The following is a 23,084-nucleotide window of genomic DNA, read 5'->3' as shown; positions in this document are numbered from 1 at the left end:
AACATTCCAAAGAAAGAGTAAAAGTGCTTTTATTTGCAGCTAATGCGCATGTCCCCTTAGAAAATCTAATGGAAATCACTGGAAAAATCAGTAGAATTCAGTAGAGTGAAAGAATACAATATAAATACAGAGAAATCAGTAAGTTTTCTATATATCACTGATAAACAGAAAATGAGCCCATCCACATTAGTACCAAAAACTGTAACAGGATTGAGCTTCACAAAGAATGTATAACACTTACCTGAAAACAATCTAAAACCTTCCCTTATATAATACATAAGAGATCTGAATGATTGGAAAACTATGCAATATTCCTGCATGAGAATACCCCATAGTGTAAAGACAGCAATTCTCCCAAAAGTTATACAAAAAAGGGGAACCTGGGTGGCTCAGTTGGTTAAGTGTCCAACTCTTGATCTCAGGTCATGAGTTCAAGCCTCATGTTGGGCTCTGTGCTGGACAGGAAGCATACCAAAAAAACAAAACAAAACAAAAAGGTATACAAAAATTTAAAGAAACTCCAATGTGATTTTTATCACTGGGTAGAAGCTGGGAGAAGGGATTTGACAATTTGATGTTAAATGTATTTAGAAGTTAATACCCCAAAATAACCTAGAAATTTTTTTAAATTACATTAAAAAAAAGAATTACAGGAAGAGTTATGCCATAGAAAATATCAAGATTTATTATAAAATTGACCTAAAACAGGGCTATATACATGTGAACGTATGGGTGAAGTTTGGTAGAACATAAAGTTGGCATCTCAGATCAGAAAGATGAATTAGTAAATAAAAGGAGCCAGATCACTTGATGATCCATATAGGGGGAAAATGTTTAATTTCTACTTTGTTTCTTACACATGGACATTTCCGGAAAATGGATTTTAGAACTAATTATGAAAAGGAAAAATGAAAGCATAAAAGTAAATACAAGAGAACTTTAAAAAATACACTCAGGGTACCATCTCTCTCTGCCTCTCCCTCATGAGCATGCATGCATACATTCTCTCTCTTTCTCTCTCTCTCAAAATAAATAAATAAATTTTAAAAAGGGGTGCTCTTTGGGGCACCTAGGTGGCTCAGTCAGTTAAATGGCCACCTCTTTATTTTGGGTCAGGTCATGATCTCACGGTTCATGAATTTGGCTCAGCATTGGGGCTCAGCACTGTGCTTGAGATTCTCTCTCTCCCTCTCTCTGCCCCTTCTCTCTCTCTCTCTCTCTCTTAAAAATAAATAAATAAAATATGTTTTTAATACATTTAAAAAACAAAAAATATGCTCAGGGGTAAAGAAGGCTTTTCCAAGCCATAAAAGTTTTCACTACATAGTAGTGAACTCACAAATTCTGAGATCCTGACCTGAACCAAAGTCGGACACTTAACCAACTGAGCCACCCAGTCACCCCTCACTACATAGTAATTTTAAGATTCTGTACAATTAACAGCAAAGTTTAAAAGACAAATAATAGGGGTACCTGGCTGGCTTAAGTGGTAAAGCATGGGACTCTTGATCTCTGGGTTGTGAGTTCAGGTTTATGTTGGATACAGACATTACCTAAAAATAAAATCTTAAAAATAAATAAATAAAAGACAAATGATAAACTGGGAGAAAATATTTAAAGTATATATAACCAAGAAAGAGTGATGAAGGGTCATAAGATACAGGCTCTACAAATAAGAAAATTAAAAATAATGGGATCCCTGGGTGGCTCAGTGGGTTTGGCATCAGACTTCAGCTCAGGCCATGATCTCACCCTTGGTGGGTTCAAGCCCCGTTCAAGCTCCATGCTGACAGCTCAGAACCTGGAGCCCATTTCAGATTCTGTCTCCCTGTCTCTCTGCCCTTCTGCTCACACTTTGTATGTGTCTCTCCCTCAAAAATAAATAAACATTTAAAAAAATTCTTTTGAAGAAAATAAAAAAGAACTCAGTAGGATAAAGACACAAAAACTAGCAAAGGATATGAATAAGCAATTTACAGATAGAAGCACAAGAGGCCAATAAATATTTTTCACCTGTGATATTAGCAAAAATTTTAAAGTTTGCCATATTTAGTGTTAGTGAATATATAGGAAAATGGATATTCCCATACACCAATTATGGCAAGATGATAAATGCCTTGAAAAGCAATTTGGCAATTAATATCCCTTACTGTTGAACATGCTCCCCACCTTTCTATTTAACATTTCAACTTCCAAGGATTTTTCCCAAACATGTGCACAATTGTTCTAATTGTTCTGATACATGTGCAATATTAATTGTAATACTAGATAATAGCAACAAGGAGAAAATTACCCATGTTGCCCATGTTGCTTATGTAGTCATTAAAGGGAATATTTATGTAGCAAACAAAAGGCTTGAGATAGAGCTGTATCTACTGCCATGATCTAATACCCAAAGGATAGCAGTATTAATGAATAAAGCAAATTGCAGAAACAATATATATAGTGTAACTTCATCTGTATATATTTAGTATTAATAATCAATTACATATATAGTACACATATTAATAGAGGGACAAAAATGCTTCAAAGGCTTGAAAGTGATTCTTGGGGGGCTTTACCTTTCTACGTTATATATTTACATATTTTAATTTCATGTAACTTACATTAAGTTACTTTTATATTTAGAAAAAGAAATCTATTAAATACACAGAAAAAAAAGAAGAAAAGAATCTAATTGCTCTGAATAGTCCTAACATTTATTTCAAATTTAGGTTCGTCATGTAGCTTCTCATTTAAATACAGACACATTTTCAAGACACCTGGGTGGCTCAGTTGGTTAAGTGTCCAAGTCTTGATTTCAGCTAAGGTTTCCTGATATCAGTCATGGTCTCAAGGTTCATGAGATCCAGCCCTGCATCTGGCTCTGTGCCGACAGGGCGGATCCTGCTTGGGATTCTCTCTCTCTCTCTCTCTCTCTCTCTCTCTCTCTCTCTTCTCCTCCCTTATTCAAGCATGCTCTCTTTCTCTCTCTGTCAAAATAAATAAATAAACATATAAATAAATAAATAAATAAATAAATAAAGATACATTTTCTATGTGAGCTGTAGTCTATACATAGCTATTTAGGAATCATGGCTTGATATTGAAAGTCAATTTCTTAGTTTAAGGGGGAAAAAATGAAGATACTATACAGTTTATCTTAAAAAGTTGATACCTAAAGCTCTCAATATCAACAATTCTAACTATAATAAATGAAATTTCTTTCTTCTTTTGTATCTTGTTATCTGCAAATTCAAAACTTCCAAGAACACGCTTCTAGGAAGTAAGTATTCCTTTCTAGTGCAGTGTTCACAGGTAAGCACCACTTACAAATCTTAGGAGCCATCATAGACATTTATCTGGGGAGTACACAAAATTTCATTTTACTAAGATCAGCAGAGTCAAAGCACATGCCAACAGCGTAGTGATGGCCCTCATCAAACATATAAATGTTGAATAAAAAGGCTACAAGTCACAAAACATTCCAGCAGTACTGATGTTTCTGACAAAATGTGACATTTGTTTCTCAAGCAAGATGACTAAAATGGGGCACCTCTACTTATTTGATTATTTCTTCAGGTGGATGATGCTGAAGAGCCTGACAAAACAGGGGAGAATAAAGCACCCAGTAAGTTCCAGTCCGTAGGAGTGCAAGTAGAAGAAGAGAAGTGGTGAGTCCATTTGCCTTTGTTCTCTTTCATCTTGATATTGGCAAGTACGGTACCAGTATTTTCCCCCAAGATAAACCTTCAAGACTCAATGGTATTTTCCATGAACTTTTGGAAGCATTTAGCAGATTCCCTCCTCTGCTTTAATACTGGAGACCACTCAATTTAAGTTTTAGGTAGAATATTAGAGTAAGCACATCACATTCGCATACACATGAACACTGTGTAGTACTGTTGTGTTGCTAAACTATTCTTCTTCAAAAAACCTTCCCACTTTGGACTGTAGACTTTTTAAGAGAAGAGGACTTATCTTATTCCTAACATTGAATTTTATCTGCTGTTTAGTATGCATTGCATGATGAAAAAGGAAGGTTGGAAGGAAGGCAAGAAGGCGGGAGGTTAGGAAAGGAGGAAGGAAAGAGAAAATAGAGAAGACCTATCATTATCTTGAACCACCAGTTCTTTTAGATTATTCTTTGAAATAATCTTACTCTAGAGTCTTAATATCTAGAATTGGGAAATTTAGAGTTTCAGAAACTAGAAGGGACTTCTGAGGTCACTACATTAATTTTATGAACGAGAATTTGATCCAGAGAAGTCTGTGAGTTTCTCGATCAAACTGTGAGGTAAGCGATGGGTGGAGCTATGTTTTATTGATACTAGGACCCCAGCTTCTAGAACAGCATTTTGCACATACTGAGCATACAAAATATATTGGTGAATGCAGTAAAACCACAGGGATAGCAGGAGAAAGAGCTCTATTTTACAAATCAGAGTATCATCTCAATTTTGCCACTAACTTTCTGTATGTTGATTGGAAGGAATCAGTTGGATGTCCTCCATCCATCCATCCATCCATCCATCCATCCTATCCATCTATCCATCCAATAACTATCTGTGAAATGCCTCCTACATGCCAGGCTAGATGCAATATAAACTGAGTATCTGGAAAAAGGTCATGCATCCGTTTATGGAAGTGGTGCCATTTTAGAGCCTTCTTGTATTGACACTGCACTTGAATGTAAGAGGTTTTCAACATATGTATATATAACATTTTATATCATTATACCATTTTGGAAGCCCAGAAAGTTGATACAACCATTCTAGAAACCAATACGACAAAAGTCAGCAATAGTTATACACGTATCTGTACCCATTGACCCAATAAACACATTCATGGAGCTATCTTGAATGAAATTACTCAAAGGAAGGGAAACAATTGCTGAACATTATCTACCATTGTAAGAGAAAAACCATAATTACCAAATGCCATACAATAAGAGAATATTATTTTTGTAAGTTTTAGTACATCACCAACGTAGAACATACAGCTATTAAATGTACTTTGTAAAAAAGATACCGAAATATGGGGAAATCCCCATGATATAATGCTAAGTGAACAAGTTAAACACGTAATATTTGTGTTTTGTCCCTAAAGATGGACGCAGACTGAACCGTAATCTGCAAAGGTGGTCAGTTTAGCAGTGATTTTTTTGTTTTCACTCTAAAATATTTACTGATTGTATCTACTACAAGTCAACCCTCTGACACTTGTTTCCTTTAAGGAAGATTTTTTGAAAATGTAGCTTAAGAGACATGAACAATCAATCTCATGGTAAGAAAACATATTCATCCTTTCCCCACTTGCCCAACTTGCTTGTTTTCCTCAATGGTATGGTGGTTAAGAGCACAGACTCTTAAGCCAGATTACCTAGATTCAAATCCTGGCTGTACCACATACCAACTGGGGGCCTTAATCAAATTAATAAATAGCTTTGTGCCTTGGTTTCCTTATACGTGGTTTCTGGCCCAGCATGCAAGGAATTTACAAGTTATCTCTCTGTCCTAAAAAGTAAAAAGCCGAACAAACTGAAAAAGCCACAGTTCTTTTTAAATCAGTCAGAGAAGCGAGGTCACAGACCAAACCACTGCCCCTCAAATTGGAGACATAGACATACAGATATAGAAAATACTGAAGTAGAAACCCACAAGCTCAAACCTCTTGGGAAGCAGTGCCAGCGTAGGAACACCTAAAATGTATTGACAAATTGCTAGAGGCTCAGTGAGGACATGTCTGGAGTGAAATATTTCAGGGGGACAAGTAATGGGGGGCAAAGGGGGGTACTCCACAGTTTTGTAAGTTACCTCCAAGAGCTCTACCAAGTTGTCACAGTGAATATCAAAGAAAAATCACCTGGGGCTTCCTCTAGCAGAAAGAACAGAAGCCATTTTGAAGATGCCGGAGCATTCTATTCTTAACGAGATCTGCCCTCAGGAGAAACTATTTCACCAGAGCCTAACCTGCTGAAGTCTTAGCAGAGTCTAACCCACCTGGGGGAAGGGAAGTACCCAACTCCTCTAGCCCTTCTCCCTTACATAAGGTGGAGAGAAACTGGAGAAAAGTACTGTTGAAGTTCACAGCCCAGGGGGGCAGGCTTACCAAAAGACTGAGACCTAGTCAGTCAGAATGCTTCCCCTCCCCCACCCCTTACCATCACACTGCTAAAGGGCTATTCACCACAATTCCTTTTACCCCGGACACCATGCCTACTTTTCAACAATAATTTCCAAGGCATACTAAAAAGTGACAACCACAGTTTGGAGTGACTGAACAAGCATCAGAACCAGAGTCAGAATACAGCAGATATATTGAAATGATCAGATCAGGAATTTTTTAAAACTATGATTAACATGCTAAGTCGTTTAATGGAAAAAGTAGACAGCATGTAAGAACAGATGGATAATGTAAGTGAAGAGATGGAAAATCTAAGGAAGAATAAAAAAGATTTGCTAGAGACTGAAAGTACTGTAATAGGAAGACTGCCTTTAATGGACTCATTAATAGACTAGACACAGCTGAGCAGAGTCTCTGAGCTTGAGGGTATAATAAGAGAAACTTCCAAACTGAAAAGCAAAAAGAGGCAAACTGGAAAAAAATAACACAAAAAACAAAAACAAATTAGGATTTCTAAAACCTATAAGACAATTATAGAAGAGGTAACATATGCATGATGGGAATACTAGAAGGAAAAGAAAGAAAGGAAAAGAAGCAACATTTAAACAAACAGTAACTGAGAATTTCCCCAAATTAATGTCAGACATCCAACCTAGATCCAGGTCTCAGAAAAGCCCAAGTAGGATACATGCCCAATACACTACACCTAGAGATATCATATTCAAAGAAGAAAAAGTCCTGAAAGAAGCAAAAAGAAAAAAAAACAAAAAACAAAACAAACGAACAAACAAAAAATCACCACCTTTCCTATTGGGGTGCAAAGATAAAAATGACATGCAACTTTTCCTCAGAAACCATTCAAGTAAGAAGAGAATGGAGTGGAATATCAAATATTTGAAGGAAAAAAAAAAAAAACCATCAGCCTAGAATTCTGTACTCTGCAAAATTATCCTTCAAAAGTGAAGGAGAAATAAAGGCTTTCTCAGACAAAAGTTGAAAAAATTTGTTGTCAGTAGACCAGCCTTGTGAGGAAAGTTAAAAAGTTCTTTTGGAGGGCCTGGCTGGCTCAGTTGGGAGCACACAACTCTTTTTTTTTTTTTTTTTAAGTTTATTTTACTTATTTTGAGAGAGAGAGAGCACAGGAGGGGCAGAGAGAGAGAATCATGTGGGGCTCAAACTCACAAACTGTGAGATCATGACCTGAGCCAAAATCAAGAGTCGTACATTTAACTGACTGAACCACTCAGTCACCGCTCTAGCTTACTTTATTGTAAGAATACAGTATATAATATGTTTAACATACAAAATATAGACATAATCCATGAAAAAAAGTAATTGACAAACTCTAGACTTCATTCAAATTTGAAGCTTCTGCTCTTTGACACACACTATTGAGAGAATGAGAAGACAAGCCACAAACTGGGAGAAAATATTTGCAAAAGACACATCTAATAGAAAGCTGTTATCCAAAATATACAAAGAACCCTTAAAACTCAATAATAAGACAAACAACCTGATTTAAAAAATGGGCAAAAGACCAGGGCACTGGGGTGGTTCAGTCAGTTAAGCATCTAACTCCTGATTTCAGCTTGAGTCATGATCTCACAGTTAGTGAGATGGAGCCCCATGTCTGGCTCTGGGCTGGTGGTGCAGAGCCTGCTTGGGATTCTCTCTCTCCTTCTCTCTGTCCCTCCCCAGCTCGTGCTCTATCTCTTTCTCAAAAATAAGTAAATATAAAAAAAGGTTTTTTCAAATGGGCAGATGACCTTAACAGGCACCTCCCCAAAGAAGACACATAAGTGGCAAGCATATAAAAAGATGCTCAACATCATATGTCATTAGGGAACTGAAAATTAAAACAACAATGAAATACCACTACTCATGTATCAAAATGGCCAAAATCCAAAACACTGGTAACATCAAATGTTGGTAAGGGAACATTAAGTCTCATTCATTGCTGGTGGGAATGCAAAATGATAGAACCACTTTGGAAAATAGTTTGGCAGTTTCTTATAAAACTAAACATACTCTTACCATACAATCCCACAATCCCTTGGTATTTACCCAAAGGAGTTGAAAACTTATGTTCACACAAAACCCTCACTATACTGATAGCAGCTTTATTCATAATTGCAAAATTTGGAAGCAACCAAGACGTCCTTAAATAAGTGAATGAGTAAATAGACTGTAGTACAACCAGACAATGGAATTTTATTCGGCATTGAAAAAGAAATGAGCTGGGGGGCCTGGGTGGCTCGGTCAGTTAAGAGTGCGACTTCGGCTCAGGTCATGATCTCACAGTCCATGAGTTCGAGCCCTGTGTCAGGCTCTATGCTGACAGCTCAGAGCCTGGAGCCTGATTCAGATTCTGTGTCTCCCTCTTTCTCTGTCCCTTCCCCACTCACACTCTCTCTCTCTGTGTCTCAAAAATAAATAAACGTTAAAAAAGTTTTGTTTTGTTTTTTAAAGACAGTTGTATGATTCCAACTACAAGACATTCTGGAAAGGGCAAAATTACTGAGATAGTAACAATGATTAAGAGAGAGGGAGGGATGAATAGGCAGAGCACAGAGGATTTTTAGGCCAGCGGAACTACAATGGTGGATACATGTCATTATACATCTGTCGAAACCCAAAGAATGTACCACACCAAGAATGAATTCTCAACTCAACTATGAATTTGGGGTGGTACTGATGTGTCAACATAGGTTCACCACTATAACAAACATACCACTCTGGCAGGGGATGTTGACAAAGGGTGGGGGGGAGTCTGGGGGTGGGGGAAGGGGCAGAGGGTATATAAGAAATCATTGTACATTCTGTTCCGTTTTGCTGTGAATCTAAAACTGCTCTAAAAAACAAAGCTTATTAATTAAGAACAAAGGAGTGGTAGACAATAGTGTTAACCTCGGAGGGTTTTCCTGGGGTATGTGGTTTAATACGTATAAAACTTTTAGAAAAATACCTGACACATAGGAAGTACCATATAAGTGTTTCCTATTCTATTATGTACCCAGGTAGAATCTCTCTGAAGACTGAAGTCTCAAGAAAACAATTTTACCACCTTTCCTTAAAAAATAAGAGAAAATCGTCTCAATTTTAAAATTTTACTTGAAACATTTCTCCTGCAGCCAACTATTCTGTTTTATCAAATAAACACCCTAACACTTGCCCATCTACAGTAATGCTAAATACTATATTATTTGAACATACCTAACAGCAACCCAAAAATTTCAAATGAGCCACTTTCATCATGTTTTGAAAAAGTTGAATATTTAATGAGTGACCGAAGTTTGTAGGATGGTCAGTCTCAGTACACTGAGTGGTTTATTTCAAATTCATCCCCAAAAGGTCTGGCAGCCCCAACCTTCCTGCTTAATTTTTCAAAATATACCCTTCTTCAAAGGTCACTTTATAGTTAACCACTGTAAAGTAAATAAGCATTTAAATTGATGTTAATGATTGTTTTCAACCTCTCTAAAAGAAATCCATTGTCAAACAGGGATTACTTATAAATTCTGTCTCTAATTAGGATTCCTTTTTTGCAATTTTGCCGGTAGAATTCATTTAGATAGGATCTTAAAAAAGCAAAATTGGGCATTAGAGATTACCTAGTGACAAGTAAGGGAATTTTTTTCAATTATCTAGTGATAAGGATGAGACTGTTGTTTTCCCGTCGAAAGGCCAGTACAATCCATCTCTTCCTTCCCCAAATAGACAGACTGATAAACAACAGTAACCTAACAAAAAAGCTAGAGAAAGAAAATAGAGCCAGAAAAAGAAAGAGATCGTACAAAGAGAGGAAGATTAAAAGGCTTTGTAAGAGGCCAAGCAACTCATTATCACCTTTTGAATCCATCACAATTTAGGAACCAAAACTAACAAAGCAAAATCCGCCTGATTGGTCTCTGAAGGTTAGACTTTTCAATCCAGGTGTTCTTCACTGTTGCACATTCAAACAAAAGGAGTAAGTTAATAACTCATTAGTAAAGAGTAAAATGCGCTAAGTAACGCCTCTGCTCCGAAAAGAGGAACCTCGATGTCTTGCCGGTGTATTTGCAGACAGCCAAGACATCCTCAGAATGCCATCCACAGTAGATGTGCCACATCCACTCTCCAGGGCTACCTCATGGTGGGGACCGTGCATTGAGGAATGCCGTCTAAAGGTCACTGGTTTAAATGCTGTGGCAGCGCCCAGCCAGGGATAACGAATGCATGTGGTTTTGAAACAAGATTGCTTCCCTTAAGCCAACGAAGCAATATCTCATCTCGGTCAAACATTAGCTGTCTCTCTCCAATTCCCGTTTCCCCGGGCGGGCCAGCGACACCGTCCGATGGGATCCACACCGCATACAGTAGTTGTTGACACGCAGGACCGATCCCAAGCAAAGCCAGCAAATCCTCCCAACACCTCCATTCCACCCGCTGCTCTGGATCCCAGTGTCTCCTAGCATCCTGTTCCCATTCTCTCCCATCCTTTTGACTGCTCCCCAGGAATTTGCATGAAGTCTTCTTGTCTTTCAAGCTGATAATTAGCACATCCAGTAAACTAATCCTTCCTATTTACTAAGGTGGAAAAGAGAAGAGGCTCCCAGGGATCTCCCTTTTCCTTCCAAGGAACAATTGTGTATTAACCGTGGTTCATACAATACTTCCTTTCTTCTTTCGCCTAAGACTTTCTTACCCCGCTAGTGACTTTTAACACTGTCACGGCGGACACACAAAAAAAGAAGAATATATTTATTTTCATTTTAAAAGCGGTATGTAAATTCACCTGGAGGAAGAAACAGAGCAACACGCTGACAGTTTATACCTCTCTGACAGGCCTTGGAACGTTGAAAAAACTGTGTGTGTATCTGTGTCTGTGTGTGTGTGTGTGTTAAGCCTTATCTATCTTTTCTATAATAATTGTGCGTTATTGAGTCTAATGATAAGTAAGATACTATTTATACATTATGAAAATGTATACATTACAGAAATGAAGTTCCCCATAATTTTATTCATTAACCATGAATAAAGGGATGTATTTTTTACCCATACTTTTTACACGAACATTTTGAAAGTTATTAAAATCATTCTATGCATAAAATTTAGTAATATTTTGGGGCTCCTGGCTGGCTCAGTCGGAAGAGCACGCGGGACTCTTGATCTCAGAGTCATGAGTTTGAGCCCAATGTTGGGTGTAGAGATTACTTAAATAAAAAAAACTTAAAAATAAAATAAAATTTAGTGATATTTTAAAATCAACTAGGAGTGGCTGACTGGCTCAGTCAGAAGAGCATGGATTCTTGATTTCAGGGTCATGAGTTCAAGCCCTACGTTGGATGTAGAGATTACTAAAAAAAATAATAAACTTAAAAATAAAATAAAATGAATTAATGTTATAACAAAAGCTTTCTCATTAACAATTCACAACAAATATTTCTTTTGGTTACACACTATTCAAGAATAAGTATGAATCATAATTTGCTTCCCCTCTCTCGCACTGGTGAATATCTACATTATTTCTAGATTGACTTCTGGTTAAAGATAGTGGAAAAAATACACACATCATCTTTGAGCCCTTCTGAAACTAAATGGCAGTTTAAGGATGTTTTGCTTGTTTGGGCATAAACTGCCCAAAGGATAAAGAGAACGAGGAAAGAGAAAAGAACAGCGATATTTTGGAAGCTGGGAGGCAGACAGAGAGGTGATAACTGACTTCAGCTGCCCAGGGAGAGCAGAATCTGAAGCCAGTGACACAGACACCCAAGATACAATTCAACTTAGCATTTCAGAACCCACAAAAGGCGCAGGGCCTAACAGCACTGGCGCTCAGAAAAGTAGGGATGAAGGAGCCAAAAACTGTACCCACAGAGTCAGGGTGACAGCCTTTCTGGCAAAAGACTTTCTGGCAAAAGACTGGAGGTTTCTCTTCTTCAGAGGCTGAAACAAAGAGTCTCAGGTCTGGAGGACAGCAGCACAGTTGAGGGTACCGTTACTATCCTGAAAATCGGGAGATAAGTGAAAATTTATAAACAATGCTGAGGCACCCTGCCGTAAACCTTATGTTCACACTGCTCCCAGAATCCTGGTGGCCAGTCTGATTCCTTCAAAGCAGAACTATGGAATAATCTATCGTGGGGAAACGGGACAGTCCAAGCCCAAGGACCCAAAGACACATTGACATCAGGGATTTTGCAAGGTGAGAGCCCACTGAGATCACCCTACACTGAGGGTCCCAGTGGATATGTCCCTCCCTAAAGCACAGACTTCTCAGGAGGCTTTTACTGTGCCTTTCAAGCATGAGCAGACTGGCTAACAATCAGCAAACTCAGAGCAGAGAAGAGTCATAAAAAAAGAACCAAAAGTTTTAAGGAACATTCAGAAAATTAAAAAGTTATTCCTGAGAGAAAAGAAGGGAAAGGTGGGCAAGGAATACTTCATGACAGAAGTGAATATTGACATGGTCTCTGACAGAGCATCTTACCCTCCTGGGCTACGAGGCAGGCGGGGGAAAGGGGCGGTGAGGTGGGAAGACAAAGAAAAGTGCTCTTAGAAATTAAAAATTTAATAGCACAACTGGAAATCCCCAGAGCAGAGTTGGAAGAGAAATTGAAGAGATTTCCAGACAAAAGCACAAAAGAGGAAAAGCAAAGAAGTAATCAAGGAAACGAGTAGAGTAATTCAACCCAAGAAAGGGGGGAAACGGAGGCCTCAGGATGATGGAGAAGAGACGTCTCCAGACAACAGTAACAGTTATGCAGCAGGTCTAGGGAGTGACTGGGCCTGATGGAGCAGGTCAGAAGCTCTGTGAAAGATGAATTCAAGAAGACTTGTAGAATACCTGATGTGTTTGTTCCAATGCATGCAGAGGAAACTACACATCTGAGGGTATTTTGAGGATTGAGTAAGTGCTAGGTACATAAAAATTAAGCAAACTTTTAAAAAGGAAAAAAAAATGTGCAGGAAGGAGAATATAATATGGCATAGTGATTTGTTAGGGCTGCTAGAGTGAAGCACCACAGACAGGGTGGCTTAAACAGCAGAAATTTATTTCCTCACAGTTTCAAAAGCTACAAGTCCAAGATCAAGGTGTTGATAGGGTTGATAGGGTTTCTTCTGTGGCCCTTGGTTTGTGGATGGCTGTCTTCCCCCCGTGTCTTCAGATGTTTTTCCCTCTGTGTCTGTCTGTGTCCCTCTTCTTTTAAAGATATCAATCACATTGGATTAGGGCCCACTCATATGACTTCATTTTACTTTAATTAACTCTTTAAAGACCCTGCCTCCGAAACCAGTCACATTCTGAGGTACTGAGGGTTAGGACTGTCATACAGGAATTTGCTGGGGGAGAAGTGCACAACTGAGGCCATAACACACAATCAGCTGTGAATGTTATTTCCTGGTCATAATAATGTAGTCACAAAAAGCAAGTTCTGAAAATTTAATCAAATTTACAATGTAACTATAACAGGAGAATGGAAAAAATAATGACACAGACCAGAAGTGTGTGTGTGTGTGTGTGTGTGTGTGTGTGTGTGTGTGTGGGAGAGAGAGACAGACAGACAGACAGACAGACAGAAACAGAGACAGGGATGGAGACAGAGACAGAGAGAGAATGAGGAGGAAGAGGGAATGACAGAAACAGAGACAGGGATGGAGACAGAGACAGAGAGAGAATGAGGAGGAAGAGGGAATGAGGATGAGGTGGGAAAAATCTAAAGGTTCACCTTTCCTAAAGACAAAAACTAAATAATAAACAAATAACAATATTTGTTATTTAGAGGTAGTATTTAAAAGTAGCTGCCTGTGGAACAGAAAATTATTGCATCACTGGACCAGGGATTCCCATTTTTCCTAGCCAGCCTTGCAGAACTACTTGATATTTTAAAACTGTGTGCAGGTATCGCTTTGATAAAAATCAAAAGTGACTGACCAAAATAGTAATGTATAGTACTATGATGATTACCTTTGTGCAACAAGTATTTTTGCTACTTCAGATTATTCCATTTCTGGGTCTAATTTCAAATTTCTGGGTCTAAAGATTTCAAACATTTTTTTAATGTTCTTGATGCCCATTTGCAAATAGCTCCTGAAAAAATCTGCACCACTTTAACTCAGAGGTAGGCACTTGAGGGTGCAAATATCTGACCTCTTCAAATCCCATCATTGTTTTAGTGGCTTTATTGAAATGGACATACAATTAACTGTACGTATGAAGTGTATAATTTGTTCAATTTTTGCATATATTTATCATGCAATGGAACTATCACCACCATCAAAATAGAGAACACATCCATCACCTCCAAAAGTCTCCACTTACCCCTTTATAGTCAGCCCCTCCTGCCCACCCACCTCTCCGCCCCTACCCCTTGCCTCACTTGTTCCCACTTGTTGGCATTTTCTAGAATTTTATTTAAATAAGATATCCTTTGAAAATATTTATTGATATATGTGTATGGATCTATTTTTGCATTCTCTGTGCTGTTCCATTGATCTAATTGCCTATCTTCATGCCAATACCACACTGTTTTAACTATTGTAGTAGCTTTATAGTAAGTTTTGCAGTTTAGTATATGTCCTCCAACTTCCTTTTTTCAAAGTTTTTTTTTCTTTTTGCCACTCTAGGTCCTTTGCCTTTTTTTTTTAAGTTTGTTTATTTATTTATTTTGAGAGAGGGAGCACGAGCACAAGTGGGGGAGGGGCAGAGAGTGAGGGAGAGAGAGAATCTCAAGTAGGTTCCTCACTGTCAATGTAGAGCCCAATGAGGGGCTTGAACTCACGAACCATGAGATCATGACCTGAGCTGAAATCAAGAGTCTGGCACTTAACCAACTAAGCCACCCAGGTGCCCTGGTCCTTTGCCTTTCCATAATAAGTTTTAGAAAGAGTTTGTCCATTTCTGTTAGACCTACTGGATATTGATTGAGACTGCATTGACTCTATTCATCACTGGAGATTTGACATCTTAACCATCTCTCTTTTTTTCTTTAGCAATATTATGCAATTCACAGTGTAAACATCTTGCACATACTTTGTCAGATTTGTCCATAGATATTTTTTTCCTGATATTATAAAGGATATTTATTCTTACTTCACTTACCACCTGTCTTTTGTTAGGTCAGACAAATACCATTGATTTTTGTGTGTTGATCTTCTATCCTGTAATGTCACTAAACTCGCCTATTAGTTTTAGTGACTTTTGTAGAGTCTATATACGATTTTCTAGACTATTGTGTTATCTACAAAAAAAAAGGACAGATTTATTTCTTCTTTTCATCTGGATGCAGTGTGGACACCCTTGCCTTCTTCCTGATCTCCCGTAAAAATATGCAGTCTTTCACCATTAAATATTATGTGAGCTTTAGGTTTTTGGTAAATGCCTTTTACTGAATTGAGGAAGTTTCTGTCTATTTCTAGTGTGTTGAGAATTGTAATCAGAAATGGATATTGGATTTTGTCAAATGCTTTTTTTTTTTTTTTATCTAAAGAGATATCTGGGGCGCCTGGGTGGCTCAGTCGGTTGAGCGTCCAGCTTCAGCTCAGGTCATGATATCACGGTCCGTGAGTTTGAGCCCCGCGTCAGGCTCTGTGCTGACAGCTCGGAGCCTGGAGCCTGTTTCAGATTCTGTGTCTCCCTCTCTCTCTCTGCCCCTCCCCCGTTCATGCTCTCTCTCTCTCTCTCTCTCTGTCTCAAAAATAAATAAACGTTAAAAAAATTTTTTTTTTAAATAAAAAAAAGATATCACAAGGTTTTTCATTTAAACTATTTAATATAATGAACTGCACTGATTGATTTTTGTTTTAATTATGTTAAAATACATATAAAATAAAATTGACCAGGGTGTCTGCCTGGCTCAGTCAGTTGATCATCCAACTCTTGATTTCGGCTCAGGTCATGACTTCACAGTTTGTGAGTTTGAGACCCCCCCTCATTGGGCTCTGTGCTGACAATGCAGAGCCTGCTTGGGATTCTTTCATTCTCCCTCTCTCTCTGCTCCTCCCCAATCATGCTCTCTCTTCCTCTCTCTCTCTCTAAAAATAAATGAATAAACTTAAAAACCTTTTTTTTAATTACCACCTTGACCATTTTTGCTGTACAATTCAGTGGCATTAAGTACATTCACAGTATTGCACAACCATTGCCACTATCTAGTTCCAAAATATTTTCATCACTTTGAACAAAAATCCTATAACCATTAAATAGTCGCTGCCTATTCACCCTTCGAGCCTTTTGAAACTGCTAATCTGTATTCTGTCTTTATGGATTTGCCTATTCTGGATATTTTTTTTTTCTTAAAGTTTATTTATTTTGGGAGAAAAAGTATGTGTGTGAGCAGGGGAGGGGCAAAGAGAGAGGGAGGGAGACGAGAGAGACAGAGGGAGAGGGAGAGAGAGAGAATCCCAAGCAGGCTCCACACTGTCAGCACAGAGTCCAATGCATGGCTGGAACTCAGAAAATGTGAGATCATGACCTGAGCCAAAACCAAGAGTCAGAAACTTAACTGACTGAGCCAACCAGGCACCCCATATTCTGGATATTTCTTATAAATGGAATCATACAATATGTGGCCTTTTGTTTCAGGTTTGAGGTTCACCCATGTTGTAGCCTGAAACAGTATTTCATTCCCTTTTATGGCTGAATAACCATAATATGGTTATACTACATTATTTATTCATTCATCCATTCATGGACATTTGGGATGTTTTATCTTTTGGCTATTATGAATACAGCTACCACAAACATTCGTGTACAAGTTTCTGTTTGAACATCTGTCTTTAATTCTTTTTGGTATTTACCTAGGAGTACAATTGCTGGGTCATATACTAATTCTATGTTTAGGATTCCTTTTTGAGGAAGCACCAAATTATATTCCACAGCAACTACACCATTTTACATTCCCACCAAGAGTGTATGAGTGTTCCAATTTCTCCATTTTTTTTTGTTGCCAACACCTGTTATTTTCCATTTTTAAAAATTATGACTATCCTAATAGATATGAAGTGGTATCTCATTGCGGCTTAAATTTGCATTTTCTTAATGACTACTGATGTTGATTATCTTTTCATGTGTTCACTGGACATTTGTTTATCTCTTTGGAGATATATCTATTTAAGTCCTTTTCCCAGTTTTTTATTTAAAAACATTTTTTAATGTTTATTTTTGAGAGAGAGAGAGAGAGAAAAAGACAGAGAGAGAGAGAGAGAGAGAGAGAGAGAGAGGACACAAGTGGGGAAGGGGTAGAGAGAAAGGGAGACACAGAATCTGAAGCAGGCTCCAAGCTGTCAGCACAGAGCCCGCTGTGGGCTCAAACCCACAAACTGCTGAGATCATGGCCTGAGCTGTAGTCAGTCACTTAACTGACCGAGTCACCCAGGTGCCCAGCTTTTGCCCGTTTTAAAATTAGGTTGTTTGGGGCACCTGGGCGGCTCAGATGCTTAAGCGTCCAACTTTGGCCCAGGTCATTCATGATCTCCTGATTCATGAGTTCAAACCCCGCATCAGTCTCTGTGCTGACAGCTCAGATCCTGGAGCCTGCTTCAGATTCTGTGTGTGTCTCTCTCTCTGCCCCTCCTGCATTGATGCTCTCTCTCTGTCTCTCTCAAAATAAACATTAAAAAAAATTTTTTTTAAATCTTAAAAAAATTAGGTTACTTGTTTTTATTGTTAAGTAGTGTAAGAGTTCCTTATATATTCTGGATACCAGACCCTCATCAGATATATGACTTACAAATATCTTCTCTCCCTCTTTGGGTTGTCTTTTTACTCTGTTGATAGTGCCTTTGAATGCACAAAAGTTTTTAGTTTCGATGATGTCCAGTTTTTCTCATCACTTGTGTTTTCAATGTCATATTTAAGAAACAATTGCCAAATCCAAAATAATGAAGACTTGCCCCTATGTTTTCCTCAAAGAATTTCAGAGTTTTAACTTTTAAATTCAGGCTTTTGACCTATTTTGAGCAAACTTTTCTATGTGGTGTGAGGTAAGGATCCAATTTCATTATTTTGCATGTGGCTATTCAGTTGTTTTTGACTGATTTTTTAATGTTAACCCAACTTTACATTCTGGGATAACCCCAATTTGTCATCATGTATAATCCTTTTTATATGTCATTGGATTTAATTTGCTAATATTTGGTTAAGAATATTTGCATCTGTATTCATGAGAAATATTGTTCTGTAGTTTTCTTGTATTGCCTTTGCTGTCTTTGGTGTTAGAATAATTGTTCTGTAGTTTTCTTGTATTGTCTTTGCTGTCGTTGGTGTTTTTTCCTCCTCAATTTTCTAAAAATGTTTGTGTAAAATTGTTATAATTTTTTTAATTAGATATTTAACTGAGTTAACCAGTGAAACTGCCTGGATGTGGAGTTTGCTTTGTGCAAAAAATTTTTAACTACAAATTCAATTTCTTTAATAGATATAGGGCTATTTATGTCATTGATTTCTTCTTACTTGATCCTTGATAGGTTGTCTTTCAAGGAATTGGTCTACTTCCTCTGCGTTATCCAATTTGTTGGTATAAAGTTGTTCATGATATTCATTTAACATAATTTTAATAGCTATAGAATCTGTAGTGATGACACCTCTCTCCTTTCTGATATTGGTAATGTGTGTCTTTTCTTTTTTTTCCTCATCAGTCTGGCTAGAAGATTATTAATTTTATCAATTTTTAAAAGAAAAAAGCTTTGACTTTACTGATATTTCTCTATTATTTTTCTGTTTTCTATTTGATTGATTTTTGCTTTTGTCTTTTTCATTTCCTTTATTCTGTTTACCATAGAATCCATTTGCTCTTCTATTTTTTAATTTCTTAAAGTAGCAGATGAACATTGAATTGAGACCTTTATTTTTTTGTATTATTGATGTCAATGCTATAAATGTCCCCTTAAGTACTGTTTTAACTACATCCCACAAATTCTGATTATTGTATTTTCATTTTCATTCAGTTCAAAATGTTTCCTAATCTCCTTATTTGTGTTCATAGTCTTTGTGTTATCTAGCTCACAAATATTTTGAGACTTGGTAAATATCATTTAGTTATTGATTTCTATTTAATTCTATTGTGACCAGACTCTATACTTTATGTCTTGAATCCTTTAAAATTCATTGAGATTTGTGTTGTGGCCCAAAATACTGTCTATCTTGCTAAATAATCTGTGTGTACTTGAAATAAAATGTTATTATGCTATTTTTAAGTGGAGTATTCTGTAAATGCCAATTAGGTCAGGTTAGTTTTTTAAATTTCTCTATAAATTTCTGATTTTCTGTCTATACATTCTATCAATTATTGAGAAAGAAATGTTGAAACCTCTGACTATAATTGTGAATTTATCTATTTCTCCTTATTGTTCTATCAATTTTCGCTTCATGTATTTTGAAGATCTCTTCTTAGGTACATAAACATTTAAGATTATTATATCTTCTTGATGAATTGGCTCCTTTATCATTAGGAAACATCCCTCTTTCTCCCTGGCAATATTTTTTTGTTATGAAATCTACCTTGTCTGATATTAAGATAGCAATTGAACTTTCTTTTTTTCTCTCTTTCTTTTTTTTCTTAAGCTCTACACCCAACATGGGATTCAAACTCATGACCCCAAGATCAAGAGTCACATGCTGTACCGAGAATTTTCTTTTCATTAGTGTTAGCATGATGTATCATTTTCATTCTTTCACTTTTAAATTATTCATGTCTTTATAATTAAAGTGGTTTGGGGGGCACCTGGGTGACTCAGTCAATTAAGCGTCCAATTCTTGATTTCGGCTCAGGTCATGATCTCACCATTCATGAGTTTGAGGCCCATGTTGGGCTCTATGCTGATAGTGCAAAGCCTGCTTGAGATTCGTTCTCCCTCTCTTTCTGCCCCTCCACTGCTCACTCTCTCCCTCTCTCTCTTTCTCAAAAATAAGTAAATCTTTTTTTAAAAAAATTTTTAATGGCACGTGGGTGACTCAGTCAGTTAAGTGTCCAACTCTTGATTTCTGCTCAGGTCATGGTCTTACCATTCATGACTTTAAGCCCCACATCAGGCTCTGCACTGGAGTGTGGAACCTGCTTGCAATTCTCCTTCCTTCTCTCTCCACCCTTCCTTCACTTGTACTCTCTTTTTAAAAAATAAATAAATAAACTTCTTTTAAAAAGTGGTTTTTATGGGCAGCATATAGTTAGGTTTTGCTTTTTAATCAAATCTCACAACCTCTTCCTTTTCATTGGAATACTTAGACCACTTAAATTTAATGTAATTGTTGATGTGTTTGGGTTTAATTCTGTCAGCTTGTATTTGTTATTTATTATCTCTTCTTTGTCCTATATTCCATTTTTTTCTGCTTTCCTTTGGATTGTCTTTTTATGATTCCATTTTATTCCCTTTGTTTTCTTATTAGCTATAACTTTCTATTGTATTTTTTAGTGGTCGCTATAGAGATTATCATGTATATCTTTAATTTATTACAATATACCTTCAATGGAAATTAGATCATTTTGTATATAAGAATCTTAAAATAATATGTTTCCATTCCTCTACTACCCACATTAGTGCTATCGTTATCAAACATTTTACTTCTACATGTATTAAAAATCCATAATATATTATTATTTTTGCTTTAAACAGTTATCTTTAACACAATTTAAATAAAAGGGGAAAAAATCCTATTTGTTCACAAAGTTATGATTTCCAGTGTTCTTCATTCCTTTGTGTAGATCCAAATTTCCATCTAGCATCATTTTCCTTACCCTTAAAAGACTTCTTTTAACCTGTCTTATAGTGCATGTGTGCTCATGATGACAGCTTACAGCTTTTGTATATCAAGAGTCATTATTTTGTCATTTTAAAAAGATGCTTTTTGAGGGTGCCTGGGTGGCTCAGTCAGTTAAGCATCTGACTTCAGCTCAGGTCATTATCTCATGATTCATGAGTTCGAGCCCCGTAACAGGCTCTGTGCTGACAGCTCAGAGCCTGGAGCCTGCTTCAGAGTCTGTGTCTCCCTCTCTCTCTGCCCTTCCCCCACTCACACTCTGCCTCTCTCTCTCTCAAAAATAAATAAAAATTTTCTAAAAATTTAAAAAGTAAATTAATTAATTAAAAGATGCATTTTTTTGTGGGTTTTTTTTTGTTTTTTTTTTTTTGTTGTTTTTTGGGTTTTTTTTCCCAAAGAGGGACAAATATACTCCAGCTATGGGTAGGTTTCTTACCCCATGCATTCACTGTGGATAAATACTCTATTGAGACCCTGCGAGGATCTCTGGGTTCTCTCTGTGCAGTTCTCTCTTCTGCCACACTCTGCCTTGCAAACTCCCACTGCAAGTCCCCTCCTGGGACTCCCAGCTATGTCTCATCAAGTCAGGGAGACTGCTAGCACCACACAGAGACCCCTCCCTGTGCTGCGGCCTGGACATTTTCTCTGATCAGTCAACACAGGTAATCACTGAACTTGTTTGTTTCCCACATCTCATGATCACTGCTCTTCATTGTCTGACATCAAGTATCTTGAAAACACTTGTTTCATATATTTTTCCTTTTTTTTTTTTTTAGTTGTTTCAGATAGAAGAATAAATTCAGCCATTCTTACCCCATCTTGGCCAAAAGCAGAAATCGTCCATATATGTTTTATTTAGCCTAAAGTGGGGTAAGCCCTGTTATTGAGCACTACTCTGTGGCTTGAAAGGTCCTAGAATGTATGGGAATGTACTGAAGCTCTGGGGGGAAAATATTCCAGTCAAGAGATCCAGTCTGAAAGTAACTACCTATCTGTCTTTAAAATGTGGGTGTTGGAGGGAGCGCCTGGGTGGCTCAGTGGATTGAGCGTCTGACTTCAGCTCAGGTCATGATCTCACAATTTGTGGGTTTAAGCTCCACGCTGGGCTCTGTGCTGACAGCTCAGAGCCTGGAGCTTGCTTCAGAGTCTGTGTCTCCCTTTCTGTCTCTGTCCCTCCCCCGCTTGTGCTCTCTCTCTTTCTCTCAAAAATAAAGAAACATTTAAAAAATTAAATAAATAAACTGTGGGAGTTGAATATAATTAACATCAATAACCTCTTTTTATGTGTAAGTTCTCTGATTCAACATTCCAGCAGTGTTTCCTCAAATTTAGAGTAGCATCATACATAGACGGAGACTCTTTGTTGAGGTCTAGGTTTAATCTCCTAGATCTTGCCTTCCTGCTTATCGTCATATTTCCCAGGTAGCTGTGTTGCCGTCATAATCTCTAGTTCAGAAATAAGAGAAGTGTGGGTAAGTGTGTGATACGGGTTCTGGCTACCTGCCCCTGTTGCAACCCAGCTACCTTTTATGGGGGTAAATATTTATGATATATCTTGGAACAATTATAAAGTGATCATCTTTGGTCTCTAAAACTGAAAATGTTAAGGAGCGGTAGAGGCTTTGATATTATATACTCTTATTTATTAACAGTGTCAAATTGACAAATTGACATCTGTCTTTAGTGCACAGAGAGAAGCTCCTGGTCTCACAGCACTTTTCTGGAAAGAAAATTCCAAACCGTTATTTTTCCGGTGTGTATATATTTAAATTATTTTAAGATTTTATCTTTAAGTAACCTCCATGCCGAATGTGGGGTTCGAACTCACAACCCCAAGATCAAGAGTCACGTGCTTCACTGACTGAGCCAACCAGGTGCCCCTTAATATCTTTATCTGTGTCTTTGTAAACTGCTTCTTAACTGGCTGGGATCTGTATCTAGAAATCATCCACGTGAGAGTCAGTGTTACTGCAAGGGCTATTTGTCTTCAGTATCCAGGGGATTAAAGGAGAAAGCTTTTCTTAGAATAAGTGGGTAGGAAATCACTTTGTGACCTCTTTCCTTCCCTCATCAACTCTCCATGGCTGCCTGCCGTTCCTTTATTAAATCGGTGAAGTTGGGTAACAGTGATTGTCTTGAGCAGGATCTGTGTGTTTGGAGGTGCATGTGTGCAGAGGGAAAGCCAAGATCTTTCCATTTATACTTCATTTATGGTATGGGAATGGGAGCAGATGGATACTTG

At 37.5% G+C, this 23,084-nt stretch overlaps 1 protein-coding gene across 5 annotated transcripts in view; it reads left to right on the top strand.

Annotated features, from left to right (window-relative positions):
* DLGAP1 (DLG associated protein 1) overlaps positions 1 to 23,084 on the top strand; it is a 933,957-nt gene that overhangs the window by 875,371 nt on the left and 35,502 nt on the right. For all 5 annotated transcript variants that reach the window (XM_049619698.1, XM_049619699.1, XM_049619697.1 and 2 more), the window contains one exon: positions 3,562 to 3,653. In XM_049619698.1, the coding sequence (XP_049475655.1) occupies positions 3,562 to 3,653 (92 nt within the window). The remainder of the gene's footprint in view (positions 1 to 3,561; positions 3,654 to 23,084) is intronic.

Source organism: Panthera uncia, assembly GCF_023721935.1.
Source record: "Panthera uncia isolate 11264 chromosome D3 unlocalized genomic scaffold, Puncia_PCG_1.0 HiC_scaffold_8, whole genome shotgun sequence".
In the NCBI taxonomy this organism is placed as follows: domain Eukaryota; kingdom Metazoa; phylum Chordata; class Mammalia; order Carnivora; family Felidae; genus Panthera; species Panthera uncia.
Note: the sequence above shows the minus strand (reverse complement) of the source record. Positions and strands in the feature narration are given on the sequence as shown.